We start from the raw sequence: 26,028 nt of genomic DNA, 5'->3' as shown, positions 1-26,028 counted from the left end.
GAGTGTTAGAGGTGCTGCCCGTGGTATTGGGGGGGGAGGGGGGGGGGGTTTGTTTGTTTTGAAAGAAACTTGCAAACATTTTCCTACCCCTTATTTTTGATCCAGAATGGCACTTCTCTTCAACTTGTCCTTTGTCACCTTGTTTAAGAAAAAAAATAATTCAACATGATGATGCTATTTTTGACTTTCAGAACTCTGAGAGTTGAAATGAAAATGAGGGAAAGCTTGGGGCTTGCTTTGAAAGTCTGAAATGGCTTTGACCTTGCTTCCCTTAAAAGTATTGTGGGATTAATCAGGTAACGTTTCTCAATTCTCAAATTGTAATTGTATTTGCTGTTTTTTAAATTTATGTTTGGTATTCCAGATTTCCTTTTTATACTACTTTTTTGAAAGATCAAGTATGGAAAATCCTATCAGCAACTGCTCTTTGAGATCTATAATAATTTTATTTTATTTTGTTTTACTATGTACTTCTGCTTTTGTGTTTTCTTAAGTTCATGTAGACTGCCTTCATTGCATTTTGCTTTTTTCCTAGGATGTGGGTGTCTGCGTGCTATTTGATCTAAATATATCATAAAATGTTACCTTAGTGCTAATTTTTCTGTGTGGTTGTATTACAGTCTTATTACTACATATTTGTTTCTGTCTTACTAATCTTAATATAATTCTGTTACTTTTGGGGGCAAAAATATAAGCAGAGTGAATAGAAATTTAACTTTCTTGTCTGAATAATCAGAGTTCTTTTTAGTGGTGAGGAACTCTGCGTGTGTGGGGGTATGTGCTATTCTTGCATAGTTAAGACCATTGTCTACATCTAATGTTCTTCGTGAACTTTTGTAGCTTTAGCGAAAAAAGACCTAAGAATGTCATGTGTGTAAAGAGAAACCCATACAGTTTGTCATCCTCTTGGTTTCTTTGCTGCTGAGCTTGATTTTTTTAAGAATGTGGGAGTGAAAAAATGCCCCATGTTTCATTCATTCATCTTGCAGGTTGGGCATGGGCAAAGATAATGTATCTGACAGTGAGCTGGAGCTACTTGCCATTGCCAACTCAATAGATAGCATAAGACCTAGAGTAGGGAAAATGTTAGTGGTTCCAAACAATTTTTAATTTTGTTACTCTTTTTTTACCATAGTTGACGTGAAAAGATTTCACCAAGTTTTTTTTGCCAATTAAAACAGTGAGCCTAAAAAAATCTCAAGAGAGTGTGTACCCATACATACAGACGTATTCATGTTTGCTCGGTATAGTTTGGTACGTTCATTTGCGGGGTTGCATTAAGTTGCATTATCTTCAGTTTGATGGGAATCCTAAAAAAGACTGTGTTTTAATAGAGTGTGATGCAGCTAAAATTCATCACAGTCTGAAAGACTAAAGTGCATCTCTGCATACAATTTTTATGATTTTGAGGTATTCCTTGTTTCAAGAGAGAGAATGTTTAACGAAAGGTGTGAAGCGTATGGTGTCCTCTCACCTTCTGGGGTGGCCTGCCTTGAGTTAGGGTTAAGGCATTTCAGCAGAGCTTTGTGCTGGGAGGGAGCATTGACTTGCTGTACTTCTGGCCATGCTGTATTTGACTGTAGCGGTCTTCTGTTTTCACAGAAATTCCCTTAGCAGCCTCATTACATTCACTTTGTAAAACAAGACTGAAAACATTTTCTCCAAAGGTTTAGTCAAGTTTCTATTCATAGGGTTTTCTCCCTAAATTTTGATGCTGTGGCCTCACTGGGGCAGAGGCTTTTTTGGATAGAAATGAGATGTGTGGGAAGGTGATGGTTGGTAAGGGCGAAGGGAAGGATGTTCTTACCCGTTTGGCATGTCTATTAACAAACTGGGTCATTTTGTTGTGTTGTATTTACATGACTTGTTCCTGTGCTGGTGTGAAATGTGAATCACCAAAACATGATGATTATTTAAAAAAAAAAAAAAAATAGGCTAAATGAAACAAAACTGAAATAGAACTGAAAGGCTAAATGAAATCAAATGAAAACAGAACATGCAGCGTTATTCTCTTGGTACAGTTTCCTTCTGCAGCTGCTGAGTAAAGCCAAATAGGTTTCTTTTCCATGTCTGTTAAAAATATCCAGGCTTTTGAGTTTGAAAATCCCAGAGACATAGAAAATACAACTTTATCTTCAGGTTCAGCCTTTGGTTTGTCTTTTGCTCATGGGTTTTGGAGATTTAAGTAGATGTTTATGGTCAGTGTGTTGTAAAGAAGGCTATTGATTCTCATCTTTGTTGCAACCGTGTGAACATCAAGTTGATTCTGGTTTTGCAACTGAGATTAGAATTTGGCAGAATTTCTCAGTGGAAGGCTCTCATCCTTTGCTTATGTTTTTTAAGTTCTGCTCACTTTTGCTGTTCTTGCCTAAACTCTGACATTAATTGTGTGACTCAGGAAACCATGTTAGGCTATAGAGTTTGCATGCAATACCATGCAAACTAGGGGAAAAATACTGTGCCACTCTCAAGTATGCCGTGCATCTCTTTTATAGATAATCTGCATGTGTATTGCTGTCATTGATTTAGTGTGTTTTTGTAGAGTGCAAGCATCCTGAATCAGGACCCCATTATGCTCGTCACTGTACAAACACAAAAAAGAAGGTTTCTTTCCATTCCACAGAGCAGCCTTTGTGCTTAGAGCTGAGAGTAATATCAATGTGTCTTTGTATGGGGAAAATTCAGAAACGGAGAGTAGGTAAGAGATCCCTAGCATGGTTCATGAATGAGATTTCAGTCCTGAAGCCATGCTTTAGAATTTATAAATTGAGCAATATATGTGCATGTGTATTCTCCCTCTGTATATTTTCTACACATATGTATGTAGAAGTTGCTTTAGAAGTACTGATAATATTAATAATAGATTCATACTTCCTGTAAAGTCCTTTGATTAGGAATTCAGAGCATTTGGAAAACATTAATATACAAATCATGAAGATTTCTGTGCTCTTTAGATTGAGAAGCAAGATTAGTCTCAACCTATAGATGAGAAAACTGAGGGATGGTGTCACAAAATCATTTGCATGGGTGAATATAAAAAGTAGAGATACCAGCTGCTAGTCCTATTTTTTAACCTCAAGACCCTCCTTTTCCTTCTTGAGATCCTAAGAACTGCAAATCACAGACTTAATGTCTGTCCAATTATAATTTCCAAAGGTCTCATTCTAGCAAGGTGAACTATAATATTCAGATTACTTAAATATGTACAATAGGGACTTTGGAGTGTAATCAATAATATAAAGTAAAGAAATATTTCCAGCCCCAACTGCATCGGTTAGGGCTGGGAGGGAATACTTTCTGTAGCCCCTCCAGTTATCTGAGCAGGCTTCTAAACTAACTCCTGCCTGGAGGCAAGTTCGGAGAACTGCAGTTAGGTAGCAGCACCTGCAGTGTTGAAGCAGTAAATTGAGAGACGGTGTGTGCTACTAATGGTCAGGTAAAGGTTTCATCCTGGAGAACAATTAACATTTTCAGCCATAGGTACAAGAGCTGTCATATGTTTTATAAACTGAAGACCAGGCGCTAGGGCAGTCCAGGAAAAAATTCTTCACATGGAGAGTATTAATGTGAGGAACAGACTCTCCTGAAAGCAGCAATGTAGGCAGCCACGGTGAGCAAACCAACTAGCTTAAAAGTAAAAACGATGCTGCAGAACACAAAATGCATTGTGATTCTTACCCGTCTTTTAAATGTGTGACAGAGATCCAAAATGAAGGAAATTATACAAGCTTATTAACAGGGAGGAATTATTTTCTTACTCGTGTTAAAAGTTCTTCTAATCTGTTTTAGTATTTTTTTTCTCATTTCCAACTGTAAGCTCAGTAAGAGTAGAGCTGAATCGCTGGGGTCTGCAGGTAGATTTAGATCTAGTCTCTGTGTTGCATCTCTTACTACACACTGTTGAGAAAATGGGTATAAACTAAGGAGTCCTGGGTGGATTTGATCTCTGTAGCCTGTGAATATTATGACTGAGCTATTAAGTTATTTGATAAGCTTTTTAAGAGGGAGACTACTTTCAAGATAATGGATTATAATCAGGCATGTTCCATAGTGTTTCAGTAGTAGTTATTCAGCAGTGTTCACAAAGACCTATTTTGTGATAGGGCTAGTCAAGGCATCCTTTAAAATGTGGCCATTCATTCTGAGTGTTTGGACTCGGTGGGACTGAAGTTCAGTGTCAGGTCCTAAAAATGTAGGCCTAATTAATTAATGTTCTGCTCAACTCTATGAAAAAGGCTGATGTTTTTCACCCCAGTAAACCAGGATGGCATGAAATGGTGACTCACGAGATCACTGAGCAAAAGCCTGACTTTCCTTAATCTGCAGCAAACTTCGATCAGTTGCAATGCCGCCAGAATTTCTAAAGCATCGGGAGAGATTTCTGCAGGCTTCTGCAAATCTGTAGATTTCAGAAGTTCTGTGTCGGTGTGCTTTAAAGACACATTAACTGTCGGTTCCTCCTAAACAACATGTATCCCTGGCAGATTAGGATGATCAGAACGGCGGTGATGAAAATGTACCTGAATTCTGCCAGGGCTAACATCTGGGCCTTAGTGGACTTGGCACTGTACGCAAAATCAATCTTTGTTTTGAAACTGTGTGTTTCCTAAGGTAGTAATTCCCAGTTGTGGCCACCAAGGTCTTAAGCAAGACTGCTGCACAAAAATGCATTCTTCCAAATACACATTTGTTTGATAACCTCAGTTGTCAAAAGTGTGACCTCTGTTAATTTGTCACCAGGCAAATTATTGTCACCAGTTCCCAGGTTCCATGAGAACCCCAGGCAGACAGCAGAGCCCCATGCTGGTTAGCATTTCTGGTTTTGCTGTTTGTGGTAATAAACAACTTACTTACAAATGAGTTGACTGCCACTGAGGTGACTTGCCGTGGGTTGTCCGGTGTAACAGCAGCAGATTCATCAGTGGATTCTTGGAGGGCTCACTGCCCTTGTCTGGAGCTCGTTCCTCCAGAGCAGCATAGCCTGTCTTATATTTTCATATTAAATAAACTAAATGGTTATCAGATAAGAAAGGCAGAGCCTTATTGTTAAAATGATTTATAGAATTTCCTTCTTAATGTTTATTAGAAAGATGGTAAGATGAATGAAGTTGCTGCTGTTATAGTTGGGTAGAGTCTCACATGGAAGCCTGTGTTTTTAAAAGCAGCTATAAAAAATTGGAGCGTAATAGAAGTTAGAACATTATTTTCAAAAGAAGATAAATAAAATAGCTTTTTACATACATGTGCAGTCTATTGAAAGGCCATCCAAAGCACTGATACCAATTTAAGAAGATGATCTTTTGCCTTAATTATACATCTGGGAGATATTAGCTGAACATTTTGTGGAGAACTGTGAATACCTTAGTTGCCAGTTGTCTAAAATGCTGCTAATGATTGCTTCAGTGCCAGTGTTTTGATGGCTAGAACCTAGGCCTGAATATGAATACAAAGAACTCCATCTAAAAAAACGCGTGTGCGCACACACTTTTTATACAAAACAGATTTCAACCATCTGCTTGGCACTTAGCTTTGCAACTATAGGCTCTGATATGAAAGGGAGCACTGTCCAGGTTATGAATGGTATCGCTTTTATTGGTACCTTAGAAAAATTGTGGTGTTTTTAGAAAGCTTGTGTATCCAATGGTTGCTTCAGTGGAATAATGAAAACAACTGCCTTAACCAAAATTTTGTGCCTTCTGTCATTCCTCCAACGGTGGCATCTCCTTACCCTTGCAAAAGGGATTTTGTAGTGAAGAAAAGTTTCTGTTCTGCACCTCAGCATTTCCAAGTGTATCAGAGGAGTTTAGATGAGTGGCCCTTAGAACTGACACCCCAGATGGTTTATGACACAAAGCACTGTTTGCTTAGGAATACGTTGTATAGCAGAGTCTGTTGCCCAAGCACTGCAGAGCGTGTCAAATCAGCATGGAAGTTAATGGACCAAAAGCCCTTCTGAATTTAACACTTTCCCATTTGATCTGAATTTACAGCTTTAAATCAGGACTGCAGTTTTTCCTTTAGTGGTGCAGTGGTGGAGAGTAAAGTTGGTAGCATAAATTACAGGCATATAATACAATCATTTTGACCCAATTCATCTGCTTAAAGGTTTAGAATGAATGAAACAGACTAAAATTTTTGGTAAAAGCCTATTCATGAAATATATAAAAAAAAATTTGAAAGTTAGGAGAAGATTTGAGTATGTATTAATTTGATACTCTGACCAGTCCATGTTTTACTCTTAATAGGTTAAGCAGAAGAAAATGCACTGTACAAAAAATGAAAAATCTTTGGAGCTTTCACTCTTTTTTTTTTAGCAATTGTTAGCAATTTAGGTACTATTTCTTTGCCTTTGCTAGAATTATCCTTAAAATATGCAGGACAAAAATATGCTGCTTCTTTGCTTTTCTTCTTTGAAAGGGTTTGATAGTATTTTCCCTTAGGTGCACATTTGGAAAAAGGTGACGAAAATGCAACCTCCTGTATGTAACAAAGCCTCTGTGTTTGGCCATCCATTTAGTGCCGTGTCACATTAGTACTGCATTGTTAACACCTTTGGACAGGGCTAAAGGTTCCTTGCTGCTGAGTCTAGAGAGTTGCTTATGTCAGATCATAATGTTGCTGGATGCTTTTCTCAAGAAATGTACTTTTCATTTAAAAGTAGGGCTGGATTGTTTGCTTCTGAGATGTCAGGAGGGTGAATAAAAGGACTAATTGTTACTTACGCCCTCATTTGATAAAGATTTCCTTTTCTCTCTGTTATGCGGTCTGGAGAAAGTACTGCTTTTAACTGTTGCGTTTTATTTGCCCGAGTCTGTCTTTTTGTGGAGAACATCCGAGATGATGAAAGGAAGATAAAGTTGGATCTCTATGGACAAAATGATGATAATACTGGAAACTTAAAAGCTTCTGCATAGTTTTAGATGAATCATAATGTACGGACAGCAAAAATCCGACTTTTTTAAAAAATGCATGTGAAATAAGCCTTAACAGTATTAAGGCTGTAGCCCTAACAAGCTAATAGACTTACAGCCCTCTGTATTATTCTCGTCCTGTCTCTTCCTTCCTCAGCTCTTCTCCCTTCACCTTCTCCCCACAGGCAGTTGGGCATGCTTTCTGCATTTTTATGGGGAGCCCTGTTATTCTCAAAGGTAGAGATTAAAACAATAAACCTATTAAGCTTAAGAAAATTCTGAGGCCTTTTAAGTGGTGATCCAGATGGAAAGTAAGCCAGTTCTCCAGCCACTGTGTCACCATGCCTTCCCTACTGAAGATACTTCACCATCTTATTAGTGAAGCAGTTCTTCACATTGCATGCCATAAGATGGGTTTCTTCAGGAGTGGGAAATAGCAGCCTATGTGCTGTTCAGCATTAATGATTGCACAAGAATAAGCTGCTGTATTCAGGGATGGGTGAGAAGAAATTCTGTATGAAACACCATGAGTGGATTCATAATGAAACCTTTGCTATTCGGCGCCCGTGTTCTTGGAAAGTTTAGAGGGGAAAGTCTCCTTGACCAATGTCAACAATTTGGTCATTTTCTTTGCTTCCCCTCCTCCTCTCTTCATGTAATATAGTTATTGTCAATTTATTTTCTGTAGATTCCTCCAATCCGCTGTGGTTGGAAGGGAGTTCCGGAGTGAGTGCATGGCAAGGTAAATTTGAGATGGCAGTTGGTGGTGTGGGAGGGAGGGTTGGGAGAAGGAGGCGGCGGAGGGTACAAGAGTGCAGCTACAGTTTTAAACAACCTTGCAATTGTCCCCCTTTTTATTGAAATGGCAGCTTTCAAGCCAGGTCCCTGAACTGTTTAATTTGATTTACACTGTTAAAGCTGAGTTCCCTCATGCTGTTAATAAGGACTGAACAAATACCTTGCGCTCTCCCTTTTTTTTTCTTTTTTCTTTTTCTTTTGTTTTTTTTCTTCTTTCTTTTCTTTCCACCACTAAAATTCTAGTTGTGTCTCTTTCTGGTCTCTTTCTGTTGGCTTTAAACAAACTGCTGCATTGTGTCACCTTAAGTTTAGACATCCGACTTAACGAAAAGCTTGAGATGGAGAGAGGATGGTTTGCGGAGGAGAACGCGCTTGGTAGATCTAGTACGGCTCCTTCTTATGATTTTCAGCCGGTTCGATGTTACCGTCAGGTTACAGTTGCATTTGCATTAAAGCGAGGTATGAATGACCGCGTTCAAAGGTTGGACTTCAGCTCTCTCTGTGGCCTGTCATTGTCATAATCTAAAATAAAACGACGTTCACGATACGCAGATGCCAAATGGCTACAGAAAATCAACCTGCCAGTTTCTTTGACTGTCTAGCTCCAGTGTATGAGGGAAAGTGAGGTCAGGCACATGTCAGTACAGGACTTTGGAAATCCCTTGAAGCATTATGTGCTGATTGTGCCTTCCAGGAAGCCGTAGGTACAGATTTGAAAGTCTCCAGAATGAAGTTGGCTCTTACATTTCACAGGCTATATAACATCTGTATTTTCAAAGTTTCTGATGTTGCATTTAACGCTGAAAGCAGGAGGAAAGGATGAACACGTGTGTAGGAAGAGTGCATGATTTTCATAAAGAAATAAAAAATTGTATGTGGAAGAATTGCATGTGAGTCAGCTAGTACAAAAAAACTTGTGTGTCCTTTTAAAATTTTGGGGCAATTAAATGTTTTTAATAGTTTGGCTCATGCATCTAATCTATTTGGAAATATACCACTTCCAGGGGCGTCTGGGGAGAAAAATCAGAGCTTGTTTTTCTCTCTCCTTATTTTTATCTGTATGAAACATCAAAGTGAGTGCCTGAAATAAATTGATCTACATTTTAGACCCATTTATCAGGTAGAGTTCAATAAAGCAATACATGTGCATTGTTAATTGTGAACTATTGTGCAGATGACTTGTTTTTTCTTTGAGATGAAAATAACCCTGTTGAATAGGAGGGGACATGTAGCACCAAGTGTGGGTCTTGGTTTGTGTTTTTTAATTTTTAAAAACACTTCAGGAGAGTAATAGGTAAAAGTTGCATCTCACCAGGCACCAAGTGCCTTGTGTCAGTCCGGTTTTCAGGAAATGAGTTTGATGCTCTTATTGGTAGTCTTAGGAAAGAGGACAGGACCCGAGTAAGTCCAGAGAGCAGCGTTTGCCCTCGCTCACCTCCTTACTGGCTCCTCTGCAGCTCTGGGTACTAGGACCATCACGGGAAGTTTGTTCTGCCTCTGTCTTTGCAGTATCGTTGTGTGAATAAACAGAGGCTATGCTTGTCATTCAGCCTCCTTGCACAAGCCCCGCATTCACGTGTGATCGTAAGGCTCTGTCCAGCTCCTACTGAAACTAATTGTAGGATTCTCGTTGACTTGGGTGTTGGATCGGGCCCATTAAATGGCAAGAAAATAAAGTGAAAGCATTGTTAATGATTCCTATTGATGCTTTTCCTGGCACAAAGTACTGCAGATAATTGTTTTTAGATGAAATACAGTTGCATCTGAGTATTACATTTATTAGCTTTTTAAAGGAGGAATAACCAAACTGGACATATGGGGTGTTTGAAGTGTGATTGTGTGAGACTAAGATAATTTCAGGAGAATAGCTTAAGTCGCAGGATATGTGTGATGCCCTTTGTATACAAGATGTGGGATTGTGGAATTTATTTTGCATGCACTGGTTTTCACTGAGAAAGAATCCAGAATGCAAATATATAGTCAGAATATATAAGGAGTGCAGCCTCGCTGCTGTAGACTTCAAGACCCATTAATCAGGCCTGATAGTGATGTGATCTCTGAAAATACTTTGGTTAAGTAGGTTTAATCCTTATTAACAGTAAGTTGCTTGAAACCATTTTGAGTAAAGTCTGAGAAGGAATATGGTAGATTGAACACACAGATAAAGGCCAGCCCTATTAGGCTCTGAGTGGCTTTGACTCCTTTGAAGTTCTATAGGTTTTAGACTTGCTACAAGATCAGGACACTAACAAAAGAATTTTCACCTTATCTTCATATTTTTCTGCTGTAATTGACAATGTCATTTCCACATTAAAATGGGGTCCTACTCATGTTTTTGGTATAATTTAGGCATTGCCCCAGCCTTCCGCAGGACTTGGTTAGAACATGTGGTATAAGCAGATACTGAACAGTCCGTTTTTCTTAAGCCTTATTCTGCAGTGTTCAGGTTAAATGGTGTATGTAATTTGTCCACATTTTGGAACGTTTCCTGTTGACTTCAGTGTGATTTAGCTGTGGATGACTGTGATCCAGAGCCTTTTAAGAACAAGGAGATAGGAGAGGTCACTGCCTGTTTCACTGCTTTCTTCTCATTCATCAAGAGGGTGGAGGGAAGGAATGAAGTGTCAGAGCTTTTGTTGCTACTGGTTTTTGGGAAATGTGTTCAAAGAACTATTTTGGAAGATGATGGTGAAGTTGTTCCTACTATTTGCGCTGCATTGCCAAAACATTGTACTCTTGTATGAGGTAATAGCTGCGGTTTGTGGCGACATTATGAAAACATAGGTTTGTTATGATGATTGCAGAAAAAATCCCAGATACATGGTAACGTATTTGTAATATTTTATTGAAGTGAAATGTGGAAAATACAGCATAGCTTGGAGTCTCCTTGGACTGATTCATGTTTCAGGAATGAAGAAGCAATTGTGCAAAACTTAAATGGCTGTACATGACATCAATTAAATAATAGATTTTTGGCCCATCTTAGTATAGTTTAGTCTTTTCTTTTTTTTTTTTTTTTTTTTTTTTTTTTTTTTAGTATCACTATTATGTGTTGCATTTGGTTGGTAGTAGGATGTATTTTACATTGCTAATAATCCAAATTAGAATGTATATTTTCTTCTTGTCCTGTGAAATACAGGCAATATTAGCTAAAAGATAACATTGCTGCTGGATGCTGATGTAGAATAAGGAGTGGGACATAGGTAATACCTTACAGGTTATATGTTATAGCCGTTGAAGGCTATCTAAGTATCTAGATGGGCAAGATGACCACAGACTTTCCTCTCAACATCTAATCTTGAGGTAAGGCACTCAGCATAATAAACAGAGATTCATAGTGTCCCTTTACGCACTTCAGCTGGACTGGCTAAGCTCCTGGGTTTCCCAGCTATGCTGGCTGAGAGGTTTGAAATTAATTTTTTAACTTCTGATTGCCTCTTTGTTTATGCAACGTATTTTTGTTTCGTCTTTAATTCCTTTTTAGTTAATGGGCATTACTAAGTCTGAAAACTTGGATCATGGCTTTTATATTTTTTTTTTTTTTTAGTTTATTAAGGGAATAGAATGAAAGCAACACAATATGCCAGTGATGCTTCAAAGGTCTAGTTGTATGAAACTGCTTGTTATCCTATTTTGACAATTTTGTATGCTTGCTAGGTATATGGGTCTTTCAGTTCAAAAGCTCTGCTTCATCTGTGTTTGGTGTCTTCCGTCGTGTTCAGAAATCAAGCCAGAACCTCTAAATGTTTAGTAGAAGTGAGTTGCAAGAGAGCACTGGTGATAAATGCTATCAGATTGTATGAGAAACAAGTCCCAAAAGAGGTGTATTAGAACAGTATGTCACTATACCAGTAAACCAGCACTGTTGTTTGCTTCATCCTCTTTTTTTCTGTGACCGTTTTCATCTTTTTATCACACATTGCAAAAGACTACTCTAACGTATTTATCTTTTAGAGAGCTGAAACTTCTGCAGTATTTGTGTAATGCCTGTTGTTATGACATGTCTCCTATAAAGCAGAGCAGGATCTACAGCAGCGATGTAATGAATGACCACAGTCAATTACTGTGATGAACAATTGATTTCTGGCTTTTGAAAGTATACCCTTAATAATTATTCGTTTGGCTGAACTATCCTATTCTTCTTTATATGAGTTGTGTACAGAAAGAGGCATGATACATGTTATTAGTCATATAGCTGTGTCAATAATGATATAAGCTACATAGATGTGACAAATGGACTAGAATAAATAATGGCAAAGAACTGAACTAAAATATTTTGCTTTAGGTAAATACTGGCTCTTCTTGATGTGTTATAAAAGCTACACTATAAGAAAAACAATCTCAGAACAATTATATCAAAATCTCTAAAGATGTTGTAGTCAAGTCAGTGGGTTACTTTTTCTGGGTGTCTCTTCCTGCTTATATGGTGATTTGTCCAAATATGCAGCATTACATGTATTCTGTGCAAGAAAGAAATATTTAGGGTCATACTCTGTTTGTACAGGAGTGTCCTTTTGTAATGTGGTAGATAGTACCTCACTAACAAAGCAGAACAGTTAGACTCACAAGGTATGGGTTTATGGAAAATGACCATGGATTAATTAAAAAAGAGATAATAACAATTTATTATCCTGATATTGTAAAGCTCAAAGTGGAGTGCCCAGAGTTTCTGTTGGAATTGGTGGCAGCTGGAAATGCTGAGAACTTTGCAGGGTTAGGCATCCTCCTCACACGCTTCAGAAGGTGCTAAAGTCAAAAGGAGCTTTTAACTCTTTGAGGTCATACGGCCTCACTATGAAACGTTTGTCTGCAGAACATCCACGTACTTGTGGCGGGGTGAAAAAGGGAATGGGAGAAGGAATGGCAAGGGAGGGAAGGCAGGGGATGGGACTACTTACATAGGTAAACTTGTATGAGAGATAGAGCTAGCTGCCTTCTGTCCTACTTTATCTGTAAACAGATAGTGGCATGATACTGGGCACTAAGTTCTTCATCTTGGATTTTTTTTTTTATTCTCTTTTCTTTTTTTTTTTATTCTCTTTTCTTTTTTTTTTACAGTAGTGGTGGTGGATCATTTGGAGTTGCTTCATTCTGTTCTGTAACCAGGGTGAACAGGAGGGTTTGGTTGGCAATTTATAGGTTGGGAAGGGTGCAGCTGGAAATCTACAGGAGTGGCAAAAAGGAAGAAAAAAAGGGAAACGAAGGTTCTTTAGTCTTTTCTAAGGTGCATGGCTATACAGGTTTGGGGATTCACTATCCAGTGGAAAAAAGTAAGAGATGGACCAAGGGAAGTCATCCTGTTTATTTGACTAGGCCTTCCCTTGACTCAGTATGCTATAATCATCATTATGCTGGTTGTCTTTCAAAGTATAATTAGCCTGGAAGTGAATGTGGGTGGTGGGTGGTATGGCAAAGTATTTCTTCAGAAAAAAATAAAAAAGAAATGGTCTGCTGAAGAAAAAAGTCTTGTGTATCTTTCCAGCTTTTTGGTTTGGACAGTGTATGTATGTAACTCCAGAAGCCAAAGACGTCCTGAGTCGAAGTCCAGAGAGAGTTCACTTGAAACAGTCTAATTGGAACATGCCCCAATTTATTACAATGATGATAACACTTTATGCTTCTATTGTGCCCTCTGTGCTAAGATCTCAAGGTGCTTTACAAATATTAAGGGATTAACTTGCACAATGCTGCTGACAAATAGGTATTATTACTGTCCCCTTTTACACGGTTGGGGAATTGAAATACCGAGGAGTACAACAGCTCGGTTGTGCAATGCCTATGCCTGGAGAGAAGAATTTACGTTAAGTCACCCCACTGCAGCCAGAGGTTTGAATGTAGCAAGAGGGAAACTCAGTACCTGCATCCTCCTCAGTGTTTGCAGCTCTCCATTTAGCTACATTCAGATTTGTTTTGCTAGACAAACTTGCAACCTTAGAGGGACAGGAGGCAAAGTTGTAATTAATTCCTCCTTAATTGGCATAGCAGTAAGTAATTCTGCTTAATCCATTCCTTGCTGTGAGGATGAAGTAAGGCTAAACATTTGAATTGTGGAGAGGACAAGGGGAAGAGGGGGAGTAGGCAGTGAAGGATGGTCAGAGACAGACATTTCTTATGGTGTCGTACACACATGTTAAGAAATACCTATATAAATAAGATATCTATCTTATTTTTCCCTCCAATTGCCTCCTGACTTAGGTGAAACGCAAAGAAATAGATGATTCAGTTTGGAAGAATTCACTAAATTTTGCCTTCCCCTTCTTGTCTTTCATTCAGTCCGTAAGAGTCTCTGGAGTGTGAAATGTGAAGACACCAAATTGGAATTAATTTTGCTTTTTCATTTAACAGATTGTGTTACATTAACACCACACTATTGCCAAGCAGCAAACCTTTCCTTTCCTCAGATGTTAGCTACTAATACAGACTAAAGACTGCTGAAAGAATGGTTGTACTGAAATGCTTTATTTAAGTTTATCCTCCCTTGTGGCTCGCGCAGGCCCTGATTCTGCTAAGATGTATTCACATAAGCAGTCTCACTGAGTTCGCTTTTATTGCTTCCTGGGAAGTAAGCTGGATTCTATTTCATATAACATCGCCCAAGTTAGAATTTCAAAGCTCACTCAATCCTCAAAGAGACCTTTGCAAGACTCTCTTCTCCTGTATCTACACAGGCATTAAACACACCGAGGACACAATTGAATTAATCAGGACTACTCATGTACAGAAAATCAACCAAGATTGTGTTTAAGAGATGACAACTTTGATATCATATTGTTCATTACCAGCCAAGGAATTGTTACTGCTTATGTAACGGGATTATTAAATTGTTTACTGATGATGAGTCTTGCTTCCAATATTAAGCATGCATTGAAAGTCAGTGTAGTTCTGCTGAAAAGAACTAGCTATAAATGACATCACAGGATTTATTTTCTCTCCCTAAATTGTGTTTTGTTTGCACTTCTGAGTGCTTTTTGTAATTTTCAGTCCTACAAGTTTAGCCTGGGATCTGACAGTCAGGCTGACATCTCTCATGCGCTTGGATGGTGACCAACATTCAAATTCTGCAGGTTAAATTCTTCTCCTGAAGATACCTGCCTTTCTGCAAAATGTTTATTTTGTGCCTCTCACGGTCCTGATAAATCCTGGAAGTAAGTTATGCAGATTCCAGGGGGTTAAATCTGATTCCGCAATTAGTACATTATTCTATGGTATGTGACTAGAATGAAATGCTGTTCAGTGGCCTGTGGAGTAATTGGTTCTGCAGGACTTAGGAAGGTAGTAGTAGTAGTAGTAAAAATGCCTCAAATTAGAAAATGGAACAAACAAGCAAAAAGATGTACATGACTCTCTGCGCATCCAGTGCTCAGGACTGTTTAGTGAGGATGTCTCATTTGACGCTATGTGGGGACAGGATTGCGCCTTAATAGTTTGGATCCCTTTGTTTTCTTGCTGAAGATGGCAGTATTTAAAGCTCAAGCTCCTTCAAGAGCAGTTGCTCATTCATTGACACCAGCTCAGTGAAGAAAATACAAGTCTATTCCTTTCGTTTTTAGCAGAATTGCATCTCATATCTCTGTAGGAGACTATATTCCATTTCAGGCTTCCTGCCCTTTGAACTAGACTTTTTATATACATTATTTAAAAGATCCTGTGCTACAATTGTAAGCCTAAATTATATGAATTTGAGAGAACCTGAGCATAACTGTCTTTGAGGGATGGTTCTTCTTTCAGCTGTGGTACTGTTGCCTTTTTCCATCTTTATGACTGTAATCCCATTGCATTTGGAATCATGAGGACTCAGTGTGGGAGTCGCTGCCTATGGACCTGGGTCATAACCTGAATGAGCAGTCAGTCCTCTTTAATGTGAACAAAACTCTTCTACTCTGTGTGTGTGCGTGTATGTTAAAGATGACGTGGTTGGACGTGTGTAGAATTATCCTGCATTTCATCTGTTACAAAAATAGAGAAATACAGTGCTGCTGGGACTGCCATTCTCAAATGCAAAAGGCTTCAGCTGCTGATGTGTTACACCTACAACCCATGGTGGTGGGCACTTCACCTGTTTATTTTTTTTTTTACCCATAGACCATTTTAAAAGAAAAATACAGTCATGTGCTTTGTAATCACAGCCTTTTCCAAGGATACTACATTTCTAAAAATGTTCATTATCTGCCTATGTCTTCCCTGTAATGTTAACTCTTTGTTACCTTAAACTATGGTGTGCATGACAGTACACAATTAAATAGTCGCCAGGCTTGCAGTTTATTGCTGTCATGGTTGGGTTTCCTGGTTGGTGAAATAGGTTTTTGAAATATGATTTGTCAGGTGTGTTTGATCCCACTGAAGATGCAAGCCACGTTGACATCTAGGGCTGCTCCAGTAAAGATAACTGGTGACTATCCATTAAGTTCAATGGAGTTAAAGTAGGAACTGTGAGAATGTCACATGTTTTACCTTGGTCATAGTATTCCCCAAATTTCTGAAAATGATGCGTAGTTTATCGTGCCCAGCAGTTCTGGGAGACATTGGTCAAAATTTTTATATCGAGGCTCAACTGCATTTTGACAAGCAGTCTCTTGTACAAAAAGGTCCCCCTCCGCTTCTGTGCGACGTGGGCCTGAGGGTAGCTAATGCTAACCTGCTTTACTTGCAGCTATCTCTTCTGAGTTCTTTTTCACAAACGAAGCGTGGAAAGATCTTTTTAGATTTTTGCTGTTAGATTGTAAGCATTTACTTCTAGTAGAAGAAAATCAGAAAACTAAAAGGGAAAATGAAGTTTCTGTACATCAGCTCAGGTTTGGCAGTACAAAACAATGTGTGCTTTATTGAGTGCAGTTGAATGGGTCTAAATTAATTGTAACTGCTACTACATGTGGGAAGGTATAGAATGTAAAATATAACATTAATAATGAATGCTTTCCTGTTGGTGGATAACTAATTTTTAAACTGCCTGGAAAATGAAGTTGCTGGACAGGATTCACTTAGCGAGGCTGCTGCCTGCCATGTAACTTCGCTGGGTTTAATAATGGCTGGTTACACAGGTGGTAAGAACAATAATGGTAGATTTTCTGAGAAATGCATTATTTTCACAGTGCCGCTGATGGAAGAAACGCTTAGTAGCAGCTGATAATTAATGATCAATTTGGAGATTATCACAAACAATTTACAAAGGTTGACTTTCCCTTTAGAAGTCCCTTTGGATAAACTCGATGGTAAATTACCTGCCTAAGGCTTTTACTTTACTTGTGCTAATAAGATGAAAATGAATGTGTTTGAAGAGCTCTGAACTGAACTTTCCAGACTGTCTGATAATCCGTACAACTCTTCTTTAAACATCTTAAGTGAGTGAGCAAATAGAGACTATAATAAAATTGAAAACCATCATATGGGTGCATGTTACCACCCGGTTTAAGTAATGGGGCATGACAAATAAGAGGCACTGCTGTAGAGTTCATATTTTCATTTTATGGCATACATTAAATATTTGATCACCAGCCAGCAGATAGAAACAATTGGGCTAAGAGTATCATTTGCAAATAGAAGGGTAAGATTTAGACTGTCATAGTCTGAGCACGGGATGGAGAACTTCTATATTTTAATCCGTGCTTCAATATCGCCTCTTTACGTTGTGGTGTGCAGACCACTTAAAATCCTCTTCTGTATTTCCTCAGTCTGTAAAAAGGAGTTAGTAATCTGTATTTGCTTCAGAGGGGATAATAATCCTTATTTACTTAACGAAGGGATATGTGAAGAGTAATTAGTATTTGTAAGTGCTTTTAAGGATGAAAAGAGTAGTGCAAGCATAGAAAGCTCTCTAGTAAACTGTATAAAGGAAAGAAGTAGGATGAGGTTTGTAGAGGTATGTAGGTGTTTAGAGACATAGATGGGCTCCTAGTCTGATTTTCAGAAGTGTATAGGTATCTTAATATTGGAAGCATATTTGAAGATCTCTTACAGCTAGACAAGCTCCGTGGTTTTGGCACTTCAATATCTTTATATAACTGATGTCTCGTGACATAGCGGATGGGAGGGAAGAAGGGGCATAGGGGTGTAAGGGCCTGGTAACAGCTGCACTTTCTGATCTTCCCCCTCTAAAGCGAGGATGGAGATGGGGGTTAGAAGAGAGTAGGAGAGAAAGGAAAAACCTTTGTACATCTGATGAGCTTTTTTACAACGGGGGTTTTGCAGACTCTTAAAAATGCCAGTCGGGAATCCCAGCATACAGCTGTATGCTTGGTCCATGTTGCGAGTAGATTGGTGGAACCAGAAGTATGCTCTTGGTTAAAAATGTTCCCCTAGCATTAGTTTTATATTTTTAAGACTTTATTTTATGATTGACATTTTTAAAGCTTAAAATCTGGTACACCTGTGTGAGCTACTTAGAGAAAAAGTAAACAGAAGGATCTTTGCTTTGTAAATGAAGAGACGGGTGGCTAGATACAAGTTACAGTAATACAGAAAGTACTCTTTCTAGGGAGTTGTGTCTTTTTACTATGCCTTTATAATTAGTTATCCAGGGCAGAGGTTGGAAAGGGGGCTGGTTTTAGCTTTCCATCATTATCTTGATAGTGTGTTTGATGAATGCAGTATGCCTCATTTTCATTGTACTGGGGAATTATCATCAGAGCTACTGCATGATAGAGGAAACTGGAAATCAGAGCTTGCGGCTTGCTGTCTGAATTTGGCCCCGATGTGCTGTGAGAGGGTGGGTTAGAGCTCTGACTTTCACTTGGGTGCCAGTATTGGGCAGTTCTGTGGGTAAACAAGAACCAAACTGGCGTCTGTAACGGTTCATCTGTGAAACGGGTGTTGCCATTAGTATTTCATGATGAAGGTGTGTGAGATGCCTTTAGTTTTTCTGAATGAAAAGCGCTCAGTAATTGTAAATTACCATGGCATTACCTGGCAAGGGGTGAGTTTCCTCCTTGTGTGAAGGACAGAGAAGGGGATCCAGTGAAACTGGACAGTGTAGTGAAAAGGATTCAGTGACATTCTCCTGCTAAGTGCTGTTTTTCTGGTGTTGGGGTTTTGGGTTGGATTTTGGGTTTGGGGGTTTTTTTTGCATTGTCAATGCCCAGAAAAGAAAGATGACTAGATTTGTACATTAAAAAAAATAGGTAAATAGGTTTAAAAAAAAATTCTTAGAATCTGTTGGCAGGACTGTATGAAGAAACTTAGTTTTGCAGTTTCAAAATACAGTAGCTGAATAGAGTACTTAATTTTTGCCCTTGCTTATGTGTCAGTATGCACGAAACCATCAGGTAAATTAATGATACAAGCAAGTAATACAAACAGCAATCACCAATAAAATGTTTTCTTTAAAAAAGAAAACCAGAGCTTGCAGAGCTTTATACAAAGGCAGTTAAACATTCTTATCTCTTATGTAGAAATAGAAAGACTGGGAGCCAGAAAGATTCAATAAATTGTGTGGGATCACACAGGAAGTTGCTGTCTTCTGAATTCTTAATGTTGCGTCCTGGTTTCATAGGCCATGCTGAGGCGGAGAGGGTATTCAGCAGTAAACTACCTGGTCATAGTTTCAATGTTTGTGCTTCTTTGGCACTGATCAATGCCAAAGGATGTTGCTGTACTGCAGAATTAGATTTCTGTGATGTATTTCAATAAGCCAAGCAACTCGGTATCCTAGGTGTCATTCGAACAACTGTAGAGCTTGCCAGCTGATTACTTACCCAAATAAAAAGCTATTTATTACCTTTTTGAAATTAAAAACGGGATGGTGGACCTTTCTTGTTGCGTTTTGTATGTAGTTCAGGATGGTAAACTTGAAAACATAGCTTATCATCAGCCTGTTGATATGGAGGTATTTGTTAATGTCCGGTACAAATGAATCCATGATTTCTCTGAAAGTCATAGCTTAATGTGACTATAATTATTCCTAATCAATTACTTTCATTGCAGTAGGTAGCCCATGGAGTGACTGGGCATCCTCTTCCAATAGAAGAGTGTTCTTTCCAGTATCATCTTCAGATACGTCAGAAGGCTTTCTTGGGAGATCTACTTTCTGTTGCCTGTGCACTATCTTTTTATAGGGATTCATGCTTGAGTTGTTCCCAGTGCCAAATCCATGTAGTTAGAAAAACAAAAAAGCGGTGTATGTTTGGGAGCTGTAGAATGAAAAAAGAAATGTGAAGTAAGGAAGTTTGGTGGTTCATTTTTGTTTAACAGATAAGTTAATTTTCGAAGATGCTCAGCACCTCTACCTCTTGCACCTGAAAGGAATCTGAAGGTCCTCACTCTCTTCAGGGCCAGTCATGTCCTTTGAATGCCTCGTTCTCCATGCAGCGGTCATTTTCCTTGTAATACTCGTGACATACGTTTTAGATCTGAACATCTGGATTCAGATTCACTTATAATATAATTAGGTGTATCCCCAGTGGGGAGAAGGTTTTTGATTGAAGAAGTCTTTTCAAGAAAGCTATTATACCACTTGTTATGGCAATAGCAGCCAGGTTTACTTTACTGTAATGTATATTTATTTTTTTCAGAAGACTATAGCTCTCATCTGAAGTTGGACCTCCATGGCAATATGTGCCTTAGACTGCTAAATTGTTTTAATACATCTCAGTAAAAACAGTTCTAGGCAAGAACATTTTAATGGTGATTTTTTTTTAAGTGTGTTTGAAGGCAGTGTGTGGACAGTGTGATGTAGGGGAAGAGCCAAATGTTTATTTTAAGATGTGTCTGAATGAATCTGCCTACATAAACTTGCCAGTGTTAAGAAAGAGGGGCTCTGCCCCTTTTAGATCACAAAGGCCTCTCAGTGGGGGATGGTTTTGGTAATGGAAAAAACAAAAAAGGTTCCAGTATGTGGTGGAGGAGGTAAAATAAACAAACAGCAATGGATGATTACTTCTCTCCATCAAGGCTTCTTTATCCTTGCAAGCTCAGTCAGTGGTCAGCATGTTAGACACCCCTCCCTGTTTTATCCATCCCTTAACTGTGTTCTTTGACAGCATTGGTTTATACAGCTGGTCTTTGTGGAGCTGGATGGGAATCGCTGTTGAACAACAGACACGAAGGTAGACAAAGTACCTATGGAAGGGTGAATGGCAGACATCCTCCGAGCTTCCCTGGAGGGAAAGATACTGGTTTCAGGGTTTTTCTCCTCCTTTCCACCCCACCCTCCAATTGCCAAAGATTTTTAAAGTGGACATCTTTTTGCAACGGTGTGCCAGTGCCTGCCACTGCAGTGTTTCTAAAGTAAAACTGAACCTCCTTATGGTCCTAAAGGTATGTTGTCTGTTTAGAATGGTCTCTCATTTTTGTATTTGTGGATTTGTTTTTACTTCGCATACCAGTATGCATTTGTTGGCGCAAGGGTATATGTGTCTTATATGACTAATAGCTATATTTTTCTTAGCTAACAACTCCAGCAGTATCTAGGGTTAATGTTTGTTAAGCTGGGTAATTATCAGCTGTTCATGGTTGTTCTGTCTCTTGCAATTTGACAGGCATTTCTTGAATCAGGTAGAGCAAAAAATCAGCCTTTAGACAGTGGTGAGCTGAAGGCAATCCACTTACCTACCTGTGCCGTTACAGCGGTGAGGAAGCATGTTAGTATGTGCAAGCAACAGTTTTGAGAAGTGTTTAGTGGCGCTTTAAACTGAACACGCCTGTTCAGAAATCAGAAAATTACAGAAATGAAAGTAGCTTGTACAATACTACTGAGAGTTTGTTAATGTGGATTTTTCATTCTCACGGTTTTATGAACAGAACCTGGGAAAACAATACCACAACTGTGAACCTTTCACAAGACTACTGAAGAAGACTTCACAGTAAAATATGCGCAGTGAGTGAGACAGGAGGCCTCACATCATACCATAAACTTTTTCTGGTTTGTCCCTCATGCAGTCATCTGTTGGAACAGAGGTGGCATGACTCTGTGGATAATCTGAAGTAGGAGATAGGAGTGCGAAACTGCCTGAACACTTGAAAAACATTAATCTTCTCTTTTGGAATATCAGAATGTCTGAGTAAAATTATTTTTATTTAAACAATTTTTGTTTTACTCTATTTGTATTTCAGAGTAATTTTCAGAGGCAGCAATTTTCACTAGTTTCTGAAAGGCAACATCTGGGCTTTGGAACAATCTCTTTTCAGCTTTGAAAATTCTACCTCAAATTGCTTAGGCGTTATAAATGTTCAAAATTTTTTGTGTTTTTGGTTTTTTTTAACACAATAGAGAGGCAATAATGATTTCTTCCCTGTCATTTTATCTTGAAGTTCAGTTTGATTTTTCTTTCTCGGGCTCTCCAGGATTATTTGTTCCTGGGCCAAGAATGCACCTGTCATGTATAAACCTTCCAAAAAGGGGGGAGCACACACATGCATGTGAACAAAACAAAACAAAAAAATGAAAAAAAAATTCTAGGCAGCTGGAATTAACCTGTTGGAAAGAAAATGTTTACATCCACTAGAGACCTTGCTCTGCCTAAGTATATATTTTCATATACGTGCACACACAGAGACACAAAAATGTTTCACTGTGCCTGTAATTCTTAAAGGTACACATGGGATCTCTGAGGCCCCAATTCTGCTCTCAATAAAGTTATTTTGAGGCCCAATATTTCAGTGATGCAAGTTCAAGGTATGAATGGATATGTATACATACTTTACTAGCATGATCATTTTTACCAGGAAACATACAGTATATGTGTGGATGTATGTGTTTATGTATTCCTGTGTTTATTTGCATTTTTTTAATAAAGTGATAGACATGGTGGAAATGTGTATGTGAGTGATGGTTGGAGCAAGAGTTTATATAATAACGGTAGAATGATACTGAAAGTTCAGATGCAGAAACATCAGCGGGTATATTGAAAATCATTTCACAAGTGCAATTATATGTACATTTACTAGAAGCAAACGTACATGCAATATAAACTTATTATTCTGAACTTACCAGTAGGGAAATTCAGAGTGAAGTGGGGAAAAAAGAGACTTTATTTGTTGTGTGTTTGGTTTTTTTTAATTTCCTTGTTTCTGGTTTGTTTGTGATTATACACAAATGCTGGTGAGGGAATGTTTTTTAAAAAAAAAAAAAAGAATCCATTTGCTGAGTTTGAAATGTAAGTAAGGAAAGAGAGGGGAAAGGAGAAGGGGGCTTGAAGCTTGATAGCTGTTTCTTCGGCACTCCCATTACTGAGCAATGGTGTGATGGAAGAGTGGGAAAAGCTGTGTCATACTTTACCAAGATCTCAATCCGAAGAATGGCTTCTCGTGCTGAAATCTGGGCATCTTTTGGGAGAGAATTCTTATTATTAATGTTGATTCTACTGAAAGTAATTCATCATTTAATAATGCTTGAAGAAAATTTTATGTCAGTTCGATTAGACAAAGACTACGAATGACCAAGAATAAGCTCCCTAAATTGCAAAAGTTTTATTAGCTAACTTTGCAGAATCAGCCTGTGCTTCCTCAGATTTCTTTGTAATAAGTAAGTCATTCATAATTGTCATAATTTTAAAGCTTTTTCAACTCCTTGCCTTCATTTCACTCAATGTCAATGGAAATTAGTTATGCACGTCTGTGTGTGATGTATGGATTCCTTGTAGCATGCAGCACAGCTCTCCCACTCAGCGTCTGGAGACTGACTGACTTCTTTTCTGTCATTTTCAAGTATTAGTTTGTACAGTGAAATTTCAAGGCCTGAAATCTCTAATTATTTGACTAGATTCCTCTTTGTAGTTCAGCAGGCAGAAGAGTGATGATTACCTAATGTCATAGTGATTGCGATACTAGTTTCAGCATTGAGCAGTTCCTAAAACTGGACATGAAAATAAAACCAAAACTCTGCTATTTCTGCTGTGACATGAGGACAAATGTAAAATAATAATAATAAAAAGTAAAAAGCAAGATGTATGAGAAGCTGAAGAGTGGGGGGAGGTAGATTTCTAAAACGGGGGTGGGGTGGGGGAGGAAGCCAGAGTTAATTTGAGGATGCACTGGAAAATAAATGAGCTTGTGGATTTAATTCAAAATCATCCAAGCAGAGTCTTTTGCATGAAAGAAGCCAGTGATCAGGCTCAGTTTACTTGAAACATCAACAATGACTGCATCCTGCTGTTTCAGAGTTTGTGCTGATAGATGCTCATCGTCTTTGACACTGCACCATTACGGTTGTATGTTGCCTGTGCTGTAACCACATTGTCTCTACATGCCTCTTCAGGTTCTGAGAAATTCCCAAAAATCCAGGTTTTAGAGCTTGATCTTTTAGAAACATAACTTCTCAGCAGAAGTAAAATCTGATCCTGTAGTTTCTGGTTTATAAACATATTATTAGATTTTTTGGGCCCTTTTAGTTGACATACACACTAGTGAAAACCAAAAGGTTTATGAAGTTGACAGGTACCAAACAAAAATAGGATACAGGTTCTCATGCTAAAGCTGATTTTGAATGTGTGTCTCTGGGTAAATCACTGCTTAACACCTACCTACTAGTTGCTGTACAAACCAAGGACAATAATGCAAAATCCTGTATGAGATCTATAAAAGAATTAAGTCATATTCTTTGCAGTAATAGAATATAGTATCTTGATAGGAGTTCCTTCATCACCTTACAAATTCTGTTTTGGTTGGAGGTTGGTTTGTTTCAGGCTAGAGTATTTCACTAAACAACTTAGTCATGCACAAAGAATCTTTCCCATTTACCTGCTTCAAAAGGTCAATGAAAATCTTTGCATAATGCACGTTAGGAACATTCCATAAGAACTTTTTTCCACAATGTATTGTTACTAGACTTGATTTTACAGTGTTTTTTCATGCATAAATTCCTTGCAAATGCAAGAAAATGGAGTTGATAAATTTTTAGTTGAGAGCATAGAGTTTATAGAAAGTTAGGGGTTTTTTTTTTCATTTTTCTAATAAAATTTTACAAGGTTTTTGTTAACATTTTATTGAAAGACACTTCTAGGAACTTTCTTATTTGAGGGTTTCAAAACTTGTCAGAATGAAACCATTTACCACTCGAATTTTAAACGGTACCTTTTCTCAAAAAACATTTTCCATAGCATTTGGAATATCAGGTTGATCAGCCAAGCTGCTGATACTTTACTATACTGTACTTTAAAATGCAAACTTTAAAATAGATAGGGGATAGCATATTCCCTGCCTATTTTATATGCAGAATCTTCTAAACTGGTGGACTAAAAAAAATTGTTAACATTACCCCATACAGGGATGAAATCCGGAAAGGAGAAAGTGAGTTGGGTGGAATGGAAATTATTGGGTGGTCTTAACCATAGGTTTACTTGCGGCAGCTATAATAATAGACAGTGGCACAGAAATATTGCACAGGTTATGCCACAGCCATCTTGGTTTCTATTAACAAAAGTGAACAGAAGTTCACCAAAACCTTTTTCAAATAACGCAACTTATTTGTAGCATATATACGTTTTAAAAAAAAAGGCCGATTGATACAATCTTTGAAAGTAATAATTAAGAGATTATTCCATCTCAGTGTGAGTGACAGATGAGAATATGTTCCATGCATATTTTGTATTGATTAGCAGATTAGAGGTGTTTGCTTCGTTTTTCTCTCCCCCTCCCCTTTTTTTTTAATTGTAAAATTACTTCAGTAAAGAATTCCAAACCAGGCTGTAAATGACTCAAAGATATTGCCAAGTGAAGTCTGTTTTTAGTGGTATGTGTAGAAACAAGTTGGGCTTGCAGTTCCCAGTGGGACAGAGTGTGGGAGTCTGCCACCCTTACTCATGTTGAGTAATACCTTATTATACAAGTAATCCTGTCAAAATGAACAGAGTTGGTTTTTTTTAAAGGTACTAGTTATTCAGTGTACATAAATAATGAATGAATTTGGGGCCAAAGTGAAATGGAGACAGTCATTGGTGTTAACTAGCACCTTTTGCTTGGACTGTCTGTAGAGAGATCATAGCTTCAATAAACCTGGGAATATGAACCTTATTATTTGTTATTAGTTATTAGTACTAAACATGGTCAGAGATGAGGCAGACATTTTGGATAAGGTTGTGTTTGTGCTTCTATACGTGTGTGTGTATGTGCTTACGCATTAGATATATGTAATATTGCTGCTGTCTGTAATCGTAAGTATTTCCTGCGGAAAAGCAGAGTCCGCAGATTTCCAACATGTACTTTAATTAGAGGGAAATAACCCTGCAGATCAGGAGGGGAGTCGGATTGAATCCCGTTGAAGTTCAGGGACTAGTTTAGCGTGTAACATTTGGTTTGGATGTAGGCTGTGTGAGTGAGTAAATTCTTGATGCTGTTGGTAGCTGGAATGACCCCTCCGCGCTGCTGCTGGAGGATCAGATCTGCTCATCTT

General features: G+C 38.3%; 1 protein-coding gene across 2 annotated transcripts in view; it reads left to right on the top strand.

The window, feature by feature from the left end:
• The window catches only part of SOX5 (SRY (sex determining region Y)-box 5), a 291,777-nt gene that overhangs the window by 7,244 nt on the left and 258,505 nt on the right, over nucleotides 1–26,028 (top strand). The window contains exon 1 of one of the 2 annotated variants that reach the window (XM_010566093.1): nucleotides 22,791–22,795. The exons of the other annotated variant lie outside the window; for it this stretch is intronic. Coding sequence (XP_010564395.1) covers nucleotides 22,794–22,795 — 2 coding nt within the window. The 5' untranslated portion in view covers nucleotides 22,791–22,793. Of the gene's footprint in view, nucleotides 1–22,790; nucleotides 22,796–26,028 lie in introns of those variants that run through there. 2 annotated transcript variants of the gene reach the window in all.

Source organism: Haliaeetus leucocephalus, unplaced genomic scaffold, assembly GCF_000737465.1.
Source record: "Haliaeetus leucocephalus isolate CR32 unplaced genomic scaffold, Haliaeetus_leucocephalus-4.0 Scaffold206, whole genome shotgun sequence".
NCBI lineage: Eukaryota > Metazoa > Chordata > Aves > Accipitriformes > Accipitridae > Haliaeetus > Haliaeetus leucocephalus.
The sequence above is the reverse complement of the archived record's forward strand: the minus strand, read 5'-3'. Positions and strand labels throughout refer to the sequence as shown.